We start from the raw sequence: 15,587 nt of genomic DNA on the forward strand, positions 1-15,587 counted from the left end.
AAAAAATAAATCCCATTTTAGCCAATATTAGATTTTTAACTGGTTTTAACTGGCTTTGAGTAAGCCTGTGCACTAACTCAAAAACAAGATCTTTAAACAAACCAATATAGTAATGTCTTTTAATTTATTGATCAATGCAAAGATGAATGTGTGGAATTATGGAATTAAGAATTATGTCTGGCATAATGCTGGTAAGCGGGAGAGGAAGTCAGCAGTGGTATTACTTTTTCCGGGCACATGCTGGATGTTAAACTTATAAGGCTGCATAGAAAGGTACCAGCGGGTAATTCTAGCACTGGTCTCCTGCATTCTGTCCATGCACTATAATGGTCGATGATCAGTTTCAATGGTAAACTCTCTACCAAGAAGGTAGTACCTGAAGGTATCTAAGGCCCATTTCAATGCCAGGTACTCCTCCTCAATGGTGGAATACCGGTTCCTCCCTTGGATACAGCTTTCTACATTTACATTTACATTTATGCATTTGGCAGACACTTTTATCCAAAGCGACTTACATTGCGATATCCTATACATTTATACATAGGTATGTGCAATCCCCTGGGATCGAACCCACAACCTTGCGTTGTTAACGCAATGCTCTTACCACTGAGCTACAGGAAATCTGCATGTATGCCACTGGATGTCTACTGTCTGCAAGTAGATATAACTGCAGACCGGAGATCTCCAATATGGGGTGGGGTCTCCATGCGCAGAGACTTTCATCTTTGGCTCTGGCTTCAGCCAATTGACACAGAGCTCAAGGCCAGTGGCATTCAGACTGAAGTTTACCTCCCGCGAGCCATCTCAGTGCAGCACATGGGAAAGTTTTTACTTTATCTCTGTGTTCTAAGCAATGGGGGAGTCCCAGGGCTTGAGATTCACAGGGAAGGAGAGTGTAGTGACGCTGAGTGCAACTAAAAAGGTCCCATTGTCCTGAGGTACAGTAGGGGATTTATGGATCTGCCCAGCTCGGCGATCTCATATCGCATGATCTTATTAACTGCCATGCAGTCTATTGCACTGGTTAAGGTTGGGGTCAGGTGTAGGGTAGGTTTAAGGGTTATAATTTGTTGTAGTATATCATTGTGTAGGAAGTCAGCACTGTAGAATCAGCTGTGGGGCGGAGTTTGCGATGAACTGGATTGTTGAAAAAATCGTGCATACGTTTCATGTGCCTATCTGCCAATGAGAGGAAGCCACACCCTGTTTTGGAGTTCCCCACCACCATGTACTGGAAGCTTTCTTTGCTTTCTCTGTCCAGCAAATCTGGAATTCTAAGAATGATCGGATCTGAGTTTTTGTCTTTGGAAGAAGGCAGTTTTGGATATTTTTTTTTTTGTTGGATATCTCAATTTTTTTAAGCTGGGGTCTAATGACCCCATTACCAATTACATACCCTAGGTACTCAGTTTCCTTTTCAGCTAGGGCACACTTGGAAGAGTTAATGGTGAGACCCGCCTCCTGAATGCGATGGAGCACCTCGTTCAGATGTTGAAGATATTGCTCCCAGGATGAACTATACAAAATAATGTTTTCCAAGTATGCAGCTGCGTAATCAGAAAGGCCAGACAACACAAGAGTACAAGAGCTGAGTCATCAGTTCTCCTTCTGCTAGATATATCTACAGCATTCAACACCATAATCATCAAATCCTTCTGTCCACCCTCTTATCACTGGGCATCACTGGAACTCCACTTTGTTGATTTGAATCTCACCTCACTGATAGGTCCTTTAAGGTTTCTTGGGGAGAGGAGGTATCCAAATTACATCAACTGGTCACAGGGGTTCCTCAGGGATCCGTTCTTGGACCCATCCTCTTCTCCATGTACACTACATCACTGTGACCCATTATATAGGCACATGGTTTGTCCTACCATTGCAATAATGATGACACACAGCTCTACTTTTCATTTCAACCAGATAATCCCACAGTAACTTCATGGATCTAAGACTGCTTGGTGGACATCTTTTAACCTAGCCTAGCGAAGACAGAGCTTTGTATCTTCCCAGCCACTCCGTCAGTACAGCACCAATTTACCATCCAGCTACATTCATCAACAGGGGCTTTCGCACCGGAGGAACCTTTTTATAGTTCCTAGAATTAATGGTGGAAGTACCCGGATTTTGGCGTGTTCGCACCGCAGGAACTAGGAACTATTTGGAGAAATTAATTTAGCCCTTACTTCAGAGTCGGTCTAAACCAGCACAATAGGAACTACCAGTGACGTTAGTGTACGCTAATTGGCCGAACGCACGCAAAACACCAGCACCCGCCATTTTTAAAAAAGCTGTGTAAACACAGATTATAGCCTATATATTTACTCCAGAAACTAACTCTACGAACATGGAAAACAGTGATCGACGGGTCTCTTAACCTTTACGCTAAGGAGGAAATCCAACGCACCTTTGAGGGGACCAAGCCAAACATGATTATGTATTTCTGCTCAGCTAGCAACACTGGACATCAACCACACGGCATACGCTAATACCTTTTCATTACGGTCTACTTTCCATTTGTAACTGTTCTATCCCCTAATAGAATAGCCCCTAATGATAATCTCATCGAGTTCTGCCAGAAATCTTGGCGTATTGGCTAATCGGGAGCACCGGGAGAATTCACCATGGGACAAAAGATGTTTGATAAGGCCAGCAGTGCAGTAGTTACCCAGGGCTCTGTGGGACAGTGGTTCTGTACAACAGTAGGCGTATGGCAAGGTTGCCTTTTGTTAGACAAAGACAAAGTTAATGACAAATAGTGACATGCCTGGATTGGCTAGTCGGAAGCACCGGGAGAATTCCCGGTGGGCCGGTCTGTTTTATTTGTCAGGAGGGCCGGTATTGTCATGGCACTGGGTTACTTTCCTCAGTGAGGCATTTCCCGTCTTCACCTAGTATGGAACTGATTTTTGATTGTTTTTTGTTTTGTTTAGTTAGGTCTTTCATAATTTGGAATGCTTTTCTGCCGATATTTTTCTTCAAACTATTCTCTATTTCTAAGCACTGCTGTCCTGTCCAATCTTATTTAGCCTTTTCAAGCTTTTTCTGATTTCTGATTATTTTTATTGATTTCATGGTATTCTGCTGCCCTAGTTGTGTGCCTAGTTTTGAGATTTCTCCGGGTATCACACATTTCAAGAATCTCTTCTGTAACCCAAGGTTTGTTCTTTGAGCGATAGGGGCCAATTATGTTTTTGGCAGTTTCCCTCATGACTGTCATAGCTTCAACATCCTCATCAATCATTAGGAGTGGTGCAAATTCTCCTCCAATTGTAGCTTGAAAGGACTCACGGCACTTAACTGCATCCTGCAAAAAAAATAAAAAAATCTCTATGTTCTCATTATTCCTTGTTCTAGCTTATAATATCTTGAACGATGACTGAAACTTTGTATTACTGGCACTTGCGTATTTATTGCCTTTTTAAGATTAAACGCTTGTTATATTGCTTAACTGTAAGACACTTTGGATAAAAGTATGCAAATAGGGTTGGGCCGATAGACACATCGTCTATCGGCCCAACCCTATTTACATACTTTTATCCAAAGCGTCTTACAGTCCATTGCGATGGCTGACAGACATTCACGATGTTGAGCCAGCATCACTGTTGGATTTATTACAGCACGTGAATTCTAGCCTGGTAATACCAGACTCTGCTACTTCACTTTGCTTCGTATACAGAGTCTGGAATAGCATAATAGAGAAGTGTTTTCTCTCTCGCGGGGGGGCGCTTGTCTGAAGTTTAAAATCATTGGTTACCCGTAAGCCAATCACATAACGTTTGGTTATGGCGTGTGTTATGCGCATGCTCAGCCGCATCTAACTTCCACTGTAAACGCATGTATGATGCAAAAACTAAACCATTGAGCGAAATACCGGAGTGAACATGGCTGTGAATGACTTTTGCAGATTATGTGAAGTAAATCTACGCATCCACGGTACAATCAGCGTCTACGTCACGGCTCTCAGCCCGCCCTCTGTTCGTTGATTGGCCCGGCTGTTTTCAGGCCGGTGGAAAACTGAAAGATAGGCTGCTATCTCAGACTGACTACAGGAGCGAAATGAAATTAGTGGAAGTAGGAAGTCTGACGTAGTCAGGCTACGTGAATTCATCAGTTTCTCCTGAAATACATGGAAGTAAGTGGCCGGTGAACTGGGAGAAGAATAGAGTAAACTTTAACACAGTGTATCTGATATGAATAAAACACGTCGGCAAATATATGAATGGATTGTTATTGCTGCTTCCATAGACACCATTGTGTATTTTACAAACTATAAATGTAAAGTGTTGCTGTAAATGATTTGTATTTAAATGTCTGAAACCTAAAATAAATATTATGTGCTTAAAAACACTGAATAGTTGTGATACATGACAAGCGCTGAGCATGTCCGTCTTTGGCTCAGCGCCAGCCATAGCGCGAAAGCACAGTTTGAATCTGGTCATGTCACTGTACATTCGCTCCTTAGTGGTCAGCTGCTGCAGAGCATGCCAACATTGAAATTGCTGATGAGATGTAGAGGAAAATATCTAGTGGGAAATGAGAATGTTCCGTTGCCCGTGACTTTTTCTGCCATGTTTATGAGTTATGGTAATGTTGCATGCACATTTAGGTTGTTGTTTTTTTAAACCCACGTCACCTTTAAATGAAACTTAGACCACTAGCCTGACAAATCATGAATCTATTATATAATGCAACTCTTCATTTAGTCAGCTGTACAAACAATTTGAACACTTCAAATGATCGAAGCAATTTCATGAGTTTCATGAATTATCCCAGTACCTATGGCGCTCAGCTCAGGAACAGATCCAGTTGTCAAGTTGAACTCAGGAGTACAATCGTTCTCATCCTGCACCACAATTCTTAACTCAATATCCTTCTCAGCTTTACTGCCATCCAGAAACTTTGCCACCCCTCGAAGCTGGAATACAGGAAATCACAAAACATTTCAACATGTTCAAACTGTGACATGAAATTTTTGTGAAATTGGATATATTATCACAAACTACTTGGCAGCTTAACTTTTATCATCAGCCATTAATTTTTCAGTATAAATTCTTATTTATTGGCAGGTATTCATATTTCCCCACCCCACCCTCCCATTACAAATATGTTTTCTAAAACTGCATGTGAAACACCCCATCAAATGAACTAAAATATGATAGGCAGTCCTGATGGACAGGATAAACCAGGGTGTGCTAAAAATATCAGAATATCATAAAACGCTCCCCAATCAGAACTCCTCTCAGTAAATGCTGTTTATCTGCTCGGTTGAAGTGTGTGAACTCTGATCCACAAGCACAAACTCTCTCTATCCCTTCACATTAGCTGCACTTTGATAAGCAACTCATTTGTCGCCTAGTGATGATCATGTTCATGTAAGCTGTGTAAATCAACATATTTAAAGGGATAGTTCACTTTGAAATTTAATTTTGGTATGTTTTAGCTTACCTCAAGGGCATCCAAGATGTAGGTGTCTTTTTTTCCGCAGTAGTTTCAATTTTGATATTTTTAGGTCAAACCGTTCTTGTCTGTCAGTCATATAATGCAGGTCTATGGTCACGGTCTCAAAGAGCATGCACAGAGTCCAAATTAAAACAATTCCCCGTCGTCCAAATTAAACAATTCCCCATCATACAGTTTCGCAGTAGCCAATGCGATGTCTAGTGTATATATCTATACCCGCCCGCGCTCTCAGATCATTTGGACGCAGCTGTGTTCAAAAGGTCAAAACGATATAAATACTGTTTGTTTTCTCACACAAACCGCTCGTTTCGTGTCTTAGGCCATCAATGTGTACTTACGATGGGGAATTGTTTAATTTGGACGATGGGGAATTGTTTTAATTTGGACTCTGTGCATGCTCTTTGAGACAGTGACCATCGACCTGCATTATATGACTGACAGACAAGAACGGTTTGACCTAAAAATATCAAAATTGAAACTACTGCGGAAAAAAAGACACCTACATCTTGGATGCCCTTGAGGTAAGCTAAAACATACCAAAATTAAATTTCAAAGTGAACTATCCCTTTAACTCACGGCTTAAGCCCAAAGTAAACTTTTTTAAAAAAAAATTTATACCTCGTAATATTTAATAAGAATATCTTCCCCTCCCTCTTGCAGGCAACCTGTCACTCAAATGAGATCCACCAATAGCAAACCACAACCATTCAATCAATTCCCCATGGACAAAATCAAGCCCCACATTTATTCTTGTTTCATTTCAACTTAAATTTGAACTTATTAATGTATCATGATTTCTTTGTGATAACAAATACATGCACACGCACAGACTTTACTTAACCTCTCTTTAAAGTGTGCTGAGGCTAAGAAAAGTTGTGTTTTGAGCCGCACCTCATTTAGTAGAATTCAGGGAGAATGCATGACATTCACCACTTCATGACAATGAAGCTCTCCTGTGAAATGTTGCTGCGAGCTGCTATCTTTCATACTGAGTCATCAGTACACTTTCATAGATTACTCAGGAAAGGACAGACACCCATACAATAAACGTTTATAGGCGTGCATGAAAGATGAAAGGGCCGCTCACGTAATAAATGGGAGTTTTCTCTCTGTCCAACACTCCAGTGATCCTGACCAAGCCATTCTCACTGTTAACAACGAACAGGTTGAGAGGGGGCTGGTCCGCCCCTGATCCACTCAGTGAATACCGGATACTTGTCCTGGTCTCCTCGTCTGAACGGATCTGAAATCAAATACATGTCATTCTTTAATATGGGTTTAAAAAAGGAGCATCTGGAAAAGTGCTTATAATTTTTTAAGTGTTCCCTAGTGAAAAAATTGTATACTTAAGCACAATTTATTTTCATGTACTAATTAGTATAACTAAATGTATTTGTGGCATGCTATACATTGGTATACTTAAAAGTCTGCTAAATTGGAACAACTAATTTTGTTGTACAAAAGCAGTGCTGAAGTTCAATTAAAGTTGTATTTAATATACTTGTTTGTGCTAAAGTGGAACTATTCCGAGTATACTCAAGTACACTTTAAATATACTCTAATATATTACAATTGCAATTCAGTTACACTGTAAGCGTGTTGAACATACATTACTATTATACTGATAACACACTTTTAGTGATTTTAAAACACATTGCGATGGCATTCCAAGTAAACTTGAAGTGTGCTAATGGCATCATTATAGTGTGCTTCAAATAGGCTATAATAAAGTTATCTTTATAAATAATGCCACAGTTTAAGAATTTGCCTTTTACTGACATCCTCATTAATAATAAAATAAATAATAATTTGTTACATTTATATAGCGCTTTTCTCTTCACTCAAAGCGCTTTACATAGAAGGGGGGAATCTCCTCAACCACCACCGATGTGCAGCTCCACCTGGATGATGCGACGGCAGTCATATTGCTCCAGAACGCCCACCACACACACACCAGCTTACTGGTGGAGAGGAGACAGTGATGAAGCCAATCAGTGTATATGGGGATGATTAGGAGGCCATGATGGACAGAGGCCATTGGGGCAAATTTGGCCAGGATGCCTGGGTTACACCCCTACTCTTTTTTCCAAAGAACATGCTGGGATTTTTTAATGACCACAGAGAGTATTTGACATTTTATTTGATATTAAAGTTCCTTTAATGGGAAAAGATGCACTACAGTAGGTGCACTGGAGTGTATTAGGAATACACTGAAGTAACAAACCTTTGGTCAGGTAGGCATAGGCATACATGAATTTTTTTTTTTTTTTTTTTTTTCACTATTTCAAACTGACTATAGGCTGTTGTTTCTTTATTTGTCATAATTACATATCTTTAATTTTGTAACTACTTCCTATATGTATCCTGTGTAAAGCTGCTTTGCAAACATGCAAAATTGTGAAAAGTGCTATTCATTCGGTTCACCTGACGTCACTGTAGCTTTGCGCCGCCATCTTTACGACCGACGGTCTCAGTAATGCCTGCAATATGTTGTGCAGTTGCTGCAACAACAGCCGAAAGAGGAACCCTGAACTGGTATTTTATTCTATACCAAAAGAAAAGGATAGAAGAGAGAATCATTTATTTAAAAGACTTGAAGTCTCATGTTGGTTTGTGTTCATTATATTTCCATTATACTCTCAATGCCCAACATTATACAGACAGATGTCGACAGATAATATTTTTTCTTCATTTTATTTGTTGGATCTGTTTAAATGTTAAAGCACTTTATCATGGTCAGTCAGTAAGATTTGGGGTTGTTTTGAATATATGTCTGTCTGTCTGTTAGTTAATACCTACCTAAATCTAATAAATATTTCTCTGAAGTTCATAAAGATATTGTCTTCATCACATATGCGCTTTAGATGTTATTTTGTGTAAGTAACGTTAGCGTTAGCTCTGCAGACGATGCATAATCTCAGCCTTGAAATGCATATTAAAGGACTAGTTCTTCCAAAAATGATAATTCTGCCGTCATTTACTCACCTTCATGTGCAAATCCTTAAGTTTACTTTCCGTGGAAGACAAAGGGACATTTTTGAATATGTAATGGAGACTCTTCTTGTCGATGTAATGAAAGTGAATGAGTAACGTTAGCCTACTGGGGGCTGTCACGCAAATAATAATAATAATAAAAGACAAAAAAAACATCACAAAAGTATAATAAAAGTGATCTAATACGACTCATCCATTATATTAATATCGTTATTTATTCATATGATAGCTTTATGTGACGAACAAACTGCAATTTAAGTCGTTATATTATAATAACTGATGAGCTTTACCTCTTGATAGCTTTTAATCGCAGCCGAATCGTGAGTGAATCATTAAAAAAGATTCGACTCGAAAGATTCTTTCATTTCGATATTTGTGTGTATTAAACCTTTAACAAATTAAATCATTTTATTTGCAAATTGCTCATTGTTACATTTTCACTGTAGGCAAAAGTTGTGTTTGGAAATTCTGCCTTTACAGCTCCTGTTAGCAGAAATAAACTATTTCCGTTCATTCCTCACAATTTCTTTGGTTTGCACAAAAATAAAGGTTTCCTTCTGACAAATGTGTCAAATCTGCAACACAGATCCCCAATAGTGTGCACTCTAGCGAGTTCAGTTCTAAAGCAAAGCGATTGTTGGTGAGTGTGAACTGATGCATTGGCTTTATGGTCTATAAGCAAATAACAGGCTGACGTGTCAACTTCTGGTTCAACCAATGATAGGACGTTGGGCAGGCCAATGGAGGTCAAGGTTTAGCTTCGGCAGTTACAGTGTTTTCAAGTCATGTTGGAAAGAATGTATTTATGAGATAAAATGCGCATGAACATCAGCACATATGTCAATATTCAGCTCAAGTCAGTTCAGTATTGATTGAGCTCAGTTTCATAAGTGTCAAATGTATCTGTTGTGCACACATACTGTATATACGGTGTATTTTTGGCACATACGTGTGCGTGTGACACACTCCTGTACACTCCCTGCACACTGAACAAGCAAAAGACACAAGATAGAAGTGTTTTACATTTTTCACATCTGTGTTTGTTGTGTTTATGTGGCTAATCATTTGATGTTTGTGTGTAGAGATACTATGCAAAAACACAATTTTTGAACGAGTTAAAATAGTTTTGAATTAAGTGTTTGCTTTTGCAAGAGATGTCTGATGGTTTGCATGTTGTGTGTGTGTGTTTAGTTTCAAGAAATAGTTTAGATAAATAGAGCCATAGTTTCAGAAATTGTATGTAAGCAATTTGAAAAAAAACTTAATATGAAGCCTAAGTGTTTAATATCACTATTAGTAGGGATAGTATGATCACTGTATAATTTAAATGCAAGATATTTAAAGTGTGCCTTAAGTATACTATCAATAGATCCATTTTAGCACAATCAAATATACTTAAGTATAACTTTAGTTGGACCTCAGCACAATTTCCAGATAACTAAAGTACATTAAGCACAAAATTACTAGTTCCAATTTAGCAGACTTTAAGTATACCAGTTTAGTATACCAACAGTACAATTGCAGGGTATTCATATTAAGTACATATGTCATGTATTTGTAGTATACTTAGCATAAAATAAATGTATTTCAAATATATATTTATTTTTCACTAGGGTTTATTCCCCCAAGAAACACTACAGAAAAAAAACAAAAAACATTGAAGATCTTACTTTGGCTATGTATTCCAGACCCGTATAATCCGTATTTTCCCTCAGTCTTTTCGGTGGGATTATCCATTCTCTCTTCTGTCTGATTTTCTTCTGTTGTCCTCCAGAAGCTGAAGTGTTCAGTATCTACACAAACACAAAAGCACATCAGTGTCTATTTTACCCAAAATAATGTGATAAACTACACTGGATAAGCTTTTAGGAGTAAAACAGATGTAAGAATACAAAATATATGCAATTAAATAATAAATTTACACTTTTTGTTTCATAATTTAACAGAATTACAGCTCGATTGGACATGATGCACAATAAAAAATACTCTGCTCAGGCTACTGTAACGCTAGGTGAACTCAAAAAACAAAAGAAGAGTTGGATCCAAATCCAAAAATAGTTTAATAACAAAATAAACATCAGGGAACCAGAGAACCAGGGAACCGAATGAGCATCACCAAACACATCGAACAAAGGACAACACCAGACAAAGAACATGAGAAACACTTGGGTATAAACACACTCAAGGGGAGATTGGCAAACAACCCTGGGAACAATCAGGGACTAGGCTAATAAACAAGAAAAACTACAAAGGACTACAAAACTTGGCACTGAACAGGAAATAACATAAAAGTCCACACAAGTCAAGGGGAACACAAGACAGGGATCATGACAGCTACATTGAGGCTACATTGTTTGGGATGATGGAAACAAATTCACAACTATGGGACGACTGAAATGCGAAAGTAGCAAAGATAAATGTTGAAAAAAATAAAAAATAAACTAGTGTAAATGAAGTTTGTGTTAGTTTTAAGAAAACGTATTCCCTGGTTGTAGTGCTGGGAGGTAGGCTATACCAGTTCATACCGAATTCCGGTGTTTATTTTTGTTATGATATGATATACCGCAATACGGTGTACATGTTGATCGTAACGGGGCGCGGCGCGACACTGTTTGAGAGGGGTCGCATTCCACTGTTACACTGTGGTGAAGTGCTGAAGTCATAGACATGTATAGAAAGGCTAGATGGCTCAAGGCGGAGTCAGCTGTGTCGTCACTTGGCGGCCATCTTAGGTCAGGAGACTGCGCTGCTGCTCCCTGCTGCTGTGGACGGAAGGTGAGTGACATACGCCAACTAAAATGCTCGTAACTTGCTGAATTCTTGACGGATTTACAAACGGTTTGCTTTATTACAAACCTTATTAACGTGGCTATGATTTGTGCTGATGCCGTTTGTGGCTATAATTTTTCACAAGTATGCAGTTAAATAGCCGCATCCCTGACGTTTATGACACACCAAGCCGTTTGAAAATCGGTTGAAAATTGAGCAAAATATAGTTATTTCAGCACTACATGCACAATAGACTTTAATGTTATAACTGGACGAGCGGTCCTGTCCTAAGATGGCCGCCGTGTGACGTCGTCGGGTCCCATTGGCTCTCAGCGCCGGTAAGCTATCTAGCCTTTCTATACATGTCTATGGCTGAAGTGATGAGTCCCAGCTCAGGACCCCAGTAATATGCCTGATCTAAAGCTGTTCTCGCGATTCTTAATGTAATCAATCAAACCCCTTAATTATTATTATTATTAGTAACCCCTTATCCTGATTATTTATATAGTTAAAGTGAAAGAAATTGCATTTTTAGGTATGTTTTGCGACATGTTAATTGTTATTAAGCAATAAGACGTAATATACATGTTTCATAGCTGTATGCTTGCTATAGGCTACTACTATGTAAGCTAACTAAAAAAAACAACATTAAGAATGAGAAATGTTTAACTTCGCAATCTATAGCTTCGGTTATATACTAGTATATGAAACATAAGTTCAAAAACATTAATGGGCGTTTATAACGTAGTTCAAATGACTTCTATAATAAAGCGATTTTGTCTGATTTGTAACCAGGCACTAAAGCGATTGCACAGGTGTGTGTGTTACTAAGCGTGACGGTGAAGATGGATATGTTAAACTATAATTGATAAATGTCAAATTATATTACAATGTGTTTGCCATACATTGGTTCAAAATATCAACACAGCCTTTTGGAAAATCTATTTCCAATTTTTTGGGGATTTTTTTCTACAATATTCCCTCATGACAGTAAAATATGCCATTATAAGTCAATCTACTGCAGTATTTCCTCTCTCAATCAGTAAAAAACCCAGTCATGCTTGAAGAAAAAAAAAGAAAGTCATATACTGTGAAACCGGTATAATTTTGAAAAATACCTTGATATGAATTTTTGGTCATACCGCCCAGCACTAAGTTATCTGGTTGCCACATAAAGTGCCAAAGTTGAAGATTCGCCATAAGAAAAAACAATAGGCTAATAGCCAAATTTTAAGACTGCCAACCTTTTATTTTGACTTGTTCAAAGAACTCTGTAATTCCCACCCTGAGTAAGATTAGCCTATGCTCTCTTCCTCTGGAAATCTGGTAATACAATAGTTTAACCTACCAATACTGTCTGTCTCCATAAAAACAGAGTATGAGTGTGACATAGGCTATAGCCTACAACATATAAGTTACAGTTCTTCAGTATATTTCTTTCCTAAAGTTGATTAATAACACACTCTGAGTGACTCATATCCCCTCTCAGACTAACTTGTTATCACACATCTGTGTAAGAATGACCAGCAGAGAGAACAACCCCCCCCCCCCCCCCCCCCCCCCCACACACACACACACACACACACACACACACACACACACACAAGTTAATATAAACAGAAAACAACCATGTACGCTCTTAAATCACATATAAAACAATTCTCTTATTAGCACAGATTGATGAAAGAGTGTTGATAGAGTGTTTAGAAAACAATCCAAATGAAACAAACGAAACTTTAAGGATACACACACCAGTTTTAAGATTATATTCGTGTCAGCATGAACACTGGAAACAACTTTTAAATCTTTTTGCTCACCGCCAGACTCAGCAGCACCAAGAAGAGTGAGATCCCGCAGAGCTTCGCCATTCTCCGGCCGCTTCTCCTGCCGTTACTCGCGGAACTCTGACACGGTCACGGACTGACTAACGGTCAGCGGGGGCGGGGCTTCGGGCGCGCGCTGGAGAATGCGGGGTATGCGCGAGAGGGAGACAGTCCACCGTCACACCCAATATAATGGCTTACAAAACTATTTAAATCAATCTTCTCACTGGACACTCAGATAATCTTCATTAATGTGAGAATGCAGTGCAATAACTCTAAGGAGGTTCTTGTCGGTGCCCTGATAAGTTTGCAATAAATCGTGTGTTAAGACTTTATTCCTTGGAAACAGACAGTTCTAATAAAACAGGGGTTTACATACAAGCGCCCTTAAACATTATTTTCTTCCCACTTAAGGTGCGTAAACTTCCTAATGTCCTAATGGCGGTTGCAAAACCTTATGCACTAGACTAGACTATCATACAATTAGTCATCCAATTTTTTTCTTTCAAGCAGACTGTAAATAACTTTTTTAAGTCAGTTACCTAAAAACGTACATTGGCCTGAAAAGTCAGACCAATCGTCCCTTGACTACCTGCTAGTGTGGGTCATCATACAATAACTTAAAACACTGTCTTAACATAATGGATTTCTATTTTGTATTCTTTTCTTAGTATTTCTAAGTAGATACGCTGCAAATTAAAAATGATCATTTAATACCCACAGAATTCAAATGAAAGTTTTCTCAGTGTATGGCTATATCAGAATCACCATTAACATGTTGAATAAATTCAGAATATGTTCTGTTGTCAACTATAAATGAACACAAGTGTTAACCACTCTATAATACAAAAACTGCAAGAAATAGCACTTTATTGTTTCTTTTACATTTTAGCACACACAAAAGGAAGTCAATGGACTCATTACGTGCTCTTTTTGGCCAAAATGACTGGAACTGAAGGATTTGCAAGTATGTGGAAGGACAGGAGTCACTGCTACAATGCAAATAAATGGCATTCAACATATGGGGAGGGCAGGGAATATACTGGTAAGCTTTGCCCCTGAAAGCGAACCTGAGGAAATCCCTGTGTTATGGAAGGATGGATACGTGGAAGTATCATACGTGGAAGGATCTATCGTGATAAACCAGTCCTCTGATCTGATCTTTGGTACGATCTGTCTCTAGGTTATAGCATTTTGAATTCGAACTACATGACCGAGTGATTCAGAATGGGACGCAATCCTTTCACAATCATTCGTCAGAGATTGTGAGTCATCACCCTCTGCTTCGACACTTTCTACATCCTCAGAGCTGGATATATGAAGCACTGGTGCGGAAGGAACCGCAATGTGTGCTTTCTGACACTGGGAAAAGGCACCAGATATATCAGGTGAGGGCTGAGGTAAGGCTGGGTCCGTCTCAAACCCCTCTGATAGATCCATTTGCGATCCCCATGATAGATTGCCACTGTGCCTCTGCAACAGTGAGACTTCGAACTCTGAGGAACCCGAGCCTGAGCGGAAGCGGAGCGTCCTTAAACTGGAAGCTGTTCACACACTGCACAGCCAGCACCCTCAAACACTAATGGAAACACTAATCACCGTTATGGTGACGTCAAATGAAACACATTAGATTTAAACCCGTTATTTCTCAATAACTACTTCTGTAGACGTCTGACAGAAATAAAGTCAGTCTGGTTAGTAACAAGTGAAGCTGGTAATGCTGTTTGTGGAGTTGTTTAATCCTCCTCTGCTGAGATCTTCACAGATTTAATGTCTTCTTTTCTCTTCAGTTGATTTCATCTTAGACTGTGGCTGAAGTCAGTTGTAGTTCTTGTGTTTCTGCTCGTCTCTTTTTCTGTTCTCTTCTTTCCTTCAGTGATTCTGCTTGTTAACAGGCTTATTAAGGCTGAAATGACATTTTGTGGCTCAGATAAGGTCCAGTTGTGGTTTATTTCTTTGCTCTTGGCTGACATGTGGCATTGCTATGGCCTGCTTGTGGCCCAGATCTGGCAAACAGGAGCGGTCCGCCCAAGGGCCATCATTCCACGCTGCATGTGGGCCAGATGTGGGCTGGATCTGGGACGTCAAAATGTTGCTATGTGGGCCGGTTGAGGCTGCTTGAAATTTGTTTTTCAAAGCTGCAGTTCCTACCAGCTCCAGCAACAGCTCTACTAAAATTAGACACTTTATCAAGCTAAAGATATCAATACACTTCACAAAACTATCTGCCTTTTACACTGTGACAGGCAGTCCAAACCCCACCAGCCAGAAGCTGCCAGCCTCCAACAAACAGATTTTGAAAATGATTTGATGCCACATAGATTTAAAATATAGACTAAAATATTAGACTCCATGATGCATTATTAATGAATATAAACAGAATAAATATAAAAACACATGTCTTTTGTTGCAGTTCAGCTTTTATTCCATAAGTGCGTAGCGCCGAGGTCAGAGCAGTGCAAAGACATTACACCAACTCTTTCTCCACAGTCATGTACAGTTGTGACTTATTTATTAGTATGTTGACAGCTAATACAAAGA

At 39.2% G+C, this 15,587-nt stretch overlaps 1 protein-coding gene across 2 annotated transcripts in view; it reads right to left on the reverse strand.

Moving 5' to 3' along the window:
• The window catches only part of dsg2l (desmoglein 2 like), a 42,046-nt gene extending 28,858 nt beyond the window's left edge, over positions 1 to 13,188 (reverse strand). For both annotated transcript variants that reach the window (XM_082174204.1, XM_082174203.1), the window contains exons 1-4: positions 13,041 to 13,188; positions 10,125 to 10,247; positions 6,548 to 6,703; positions 4,777 to 4,915 (exon numbers count right to left, since the gene is read on the reverse strand). In XM_082174204.1, the coding sequence (XP_082030330.1) occupies positions 4,777 to 4,915; positions 6,548 to 6,703; positions 10,125 to 10,247; positions 13,041 to 13,091 (469 nt within the window). In that variant the 5' untranslated portion in view covers positions 13,092 to 13,188. The remainder of the gene's footprint in view (positions 1 to 4,776; positions 4,916 to 6,547; positions 6,704 to 10,124; positions 10,248 to 13,040) is intronic.
• Between the last annotated feature and the right edge of the window lie 2,399 nt (positions 13,189 to 15,587).

Source organism: Leuciscus leuciscus (assembly GCF_965113295.1).
Source record: "Leuciscus leuciscus genome assembly, chromosome: 6".
Classification (NCBI taxonomy): Eukaryota; Metazoa; Chordata; class Actinopteri; order Cypriniformes; family Leuciscidae; genus Leuciscus; species Leuciscus leuciscus.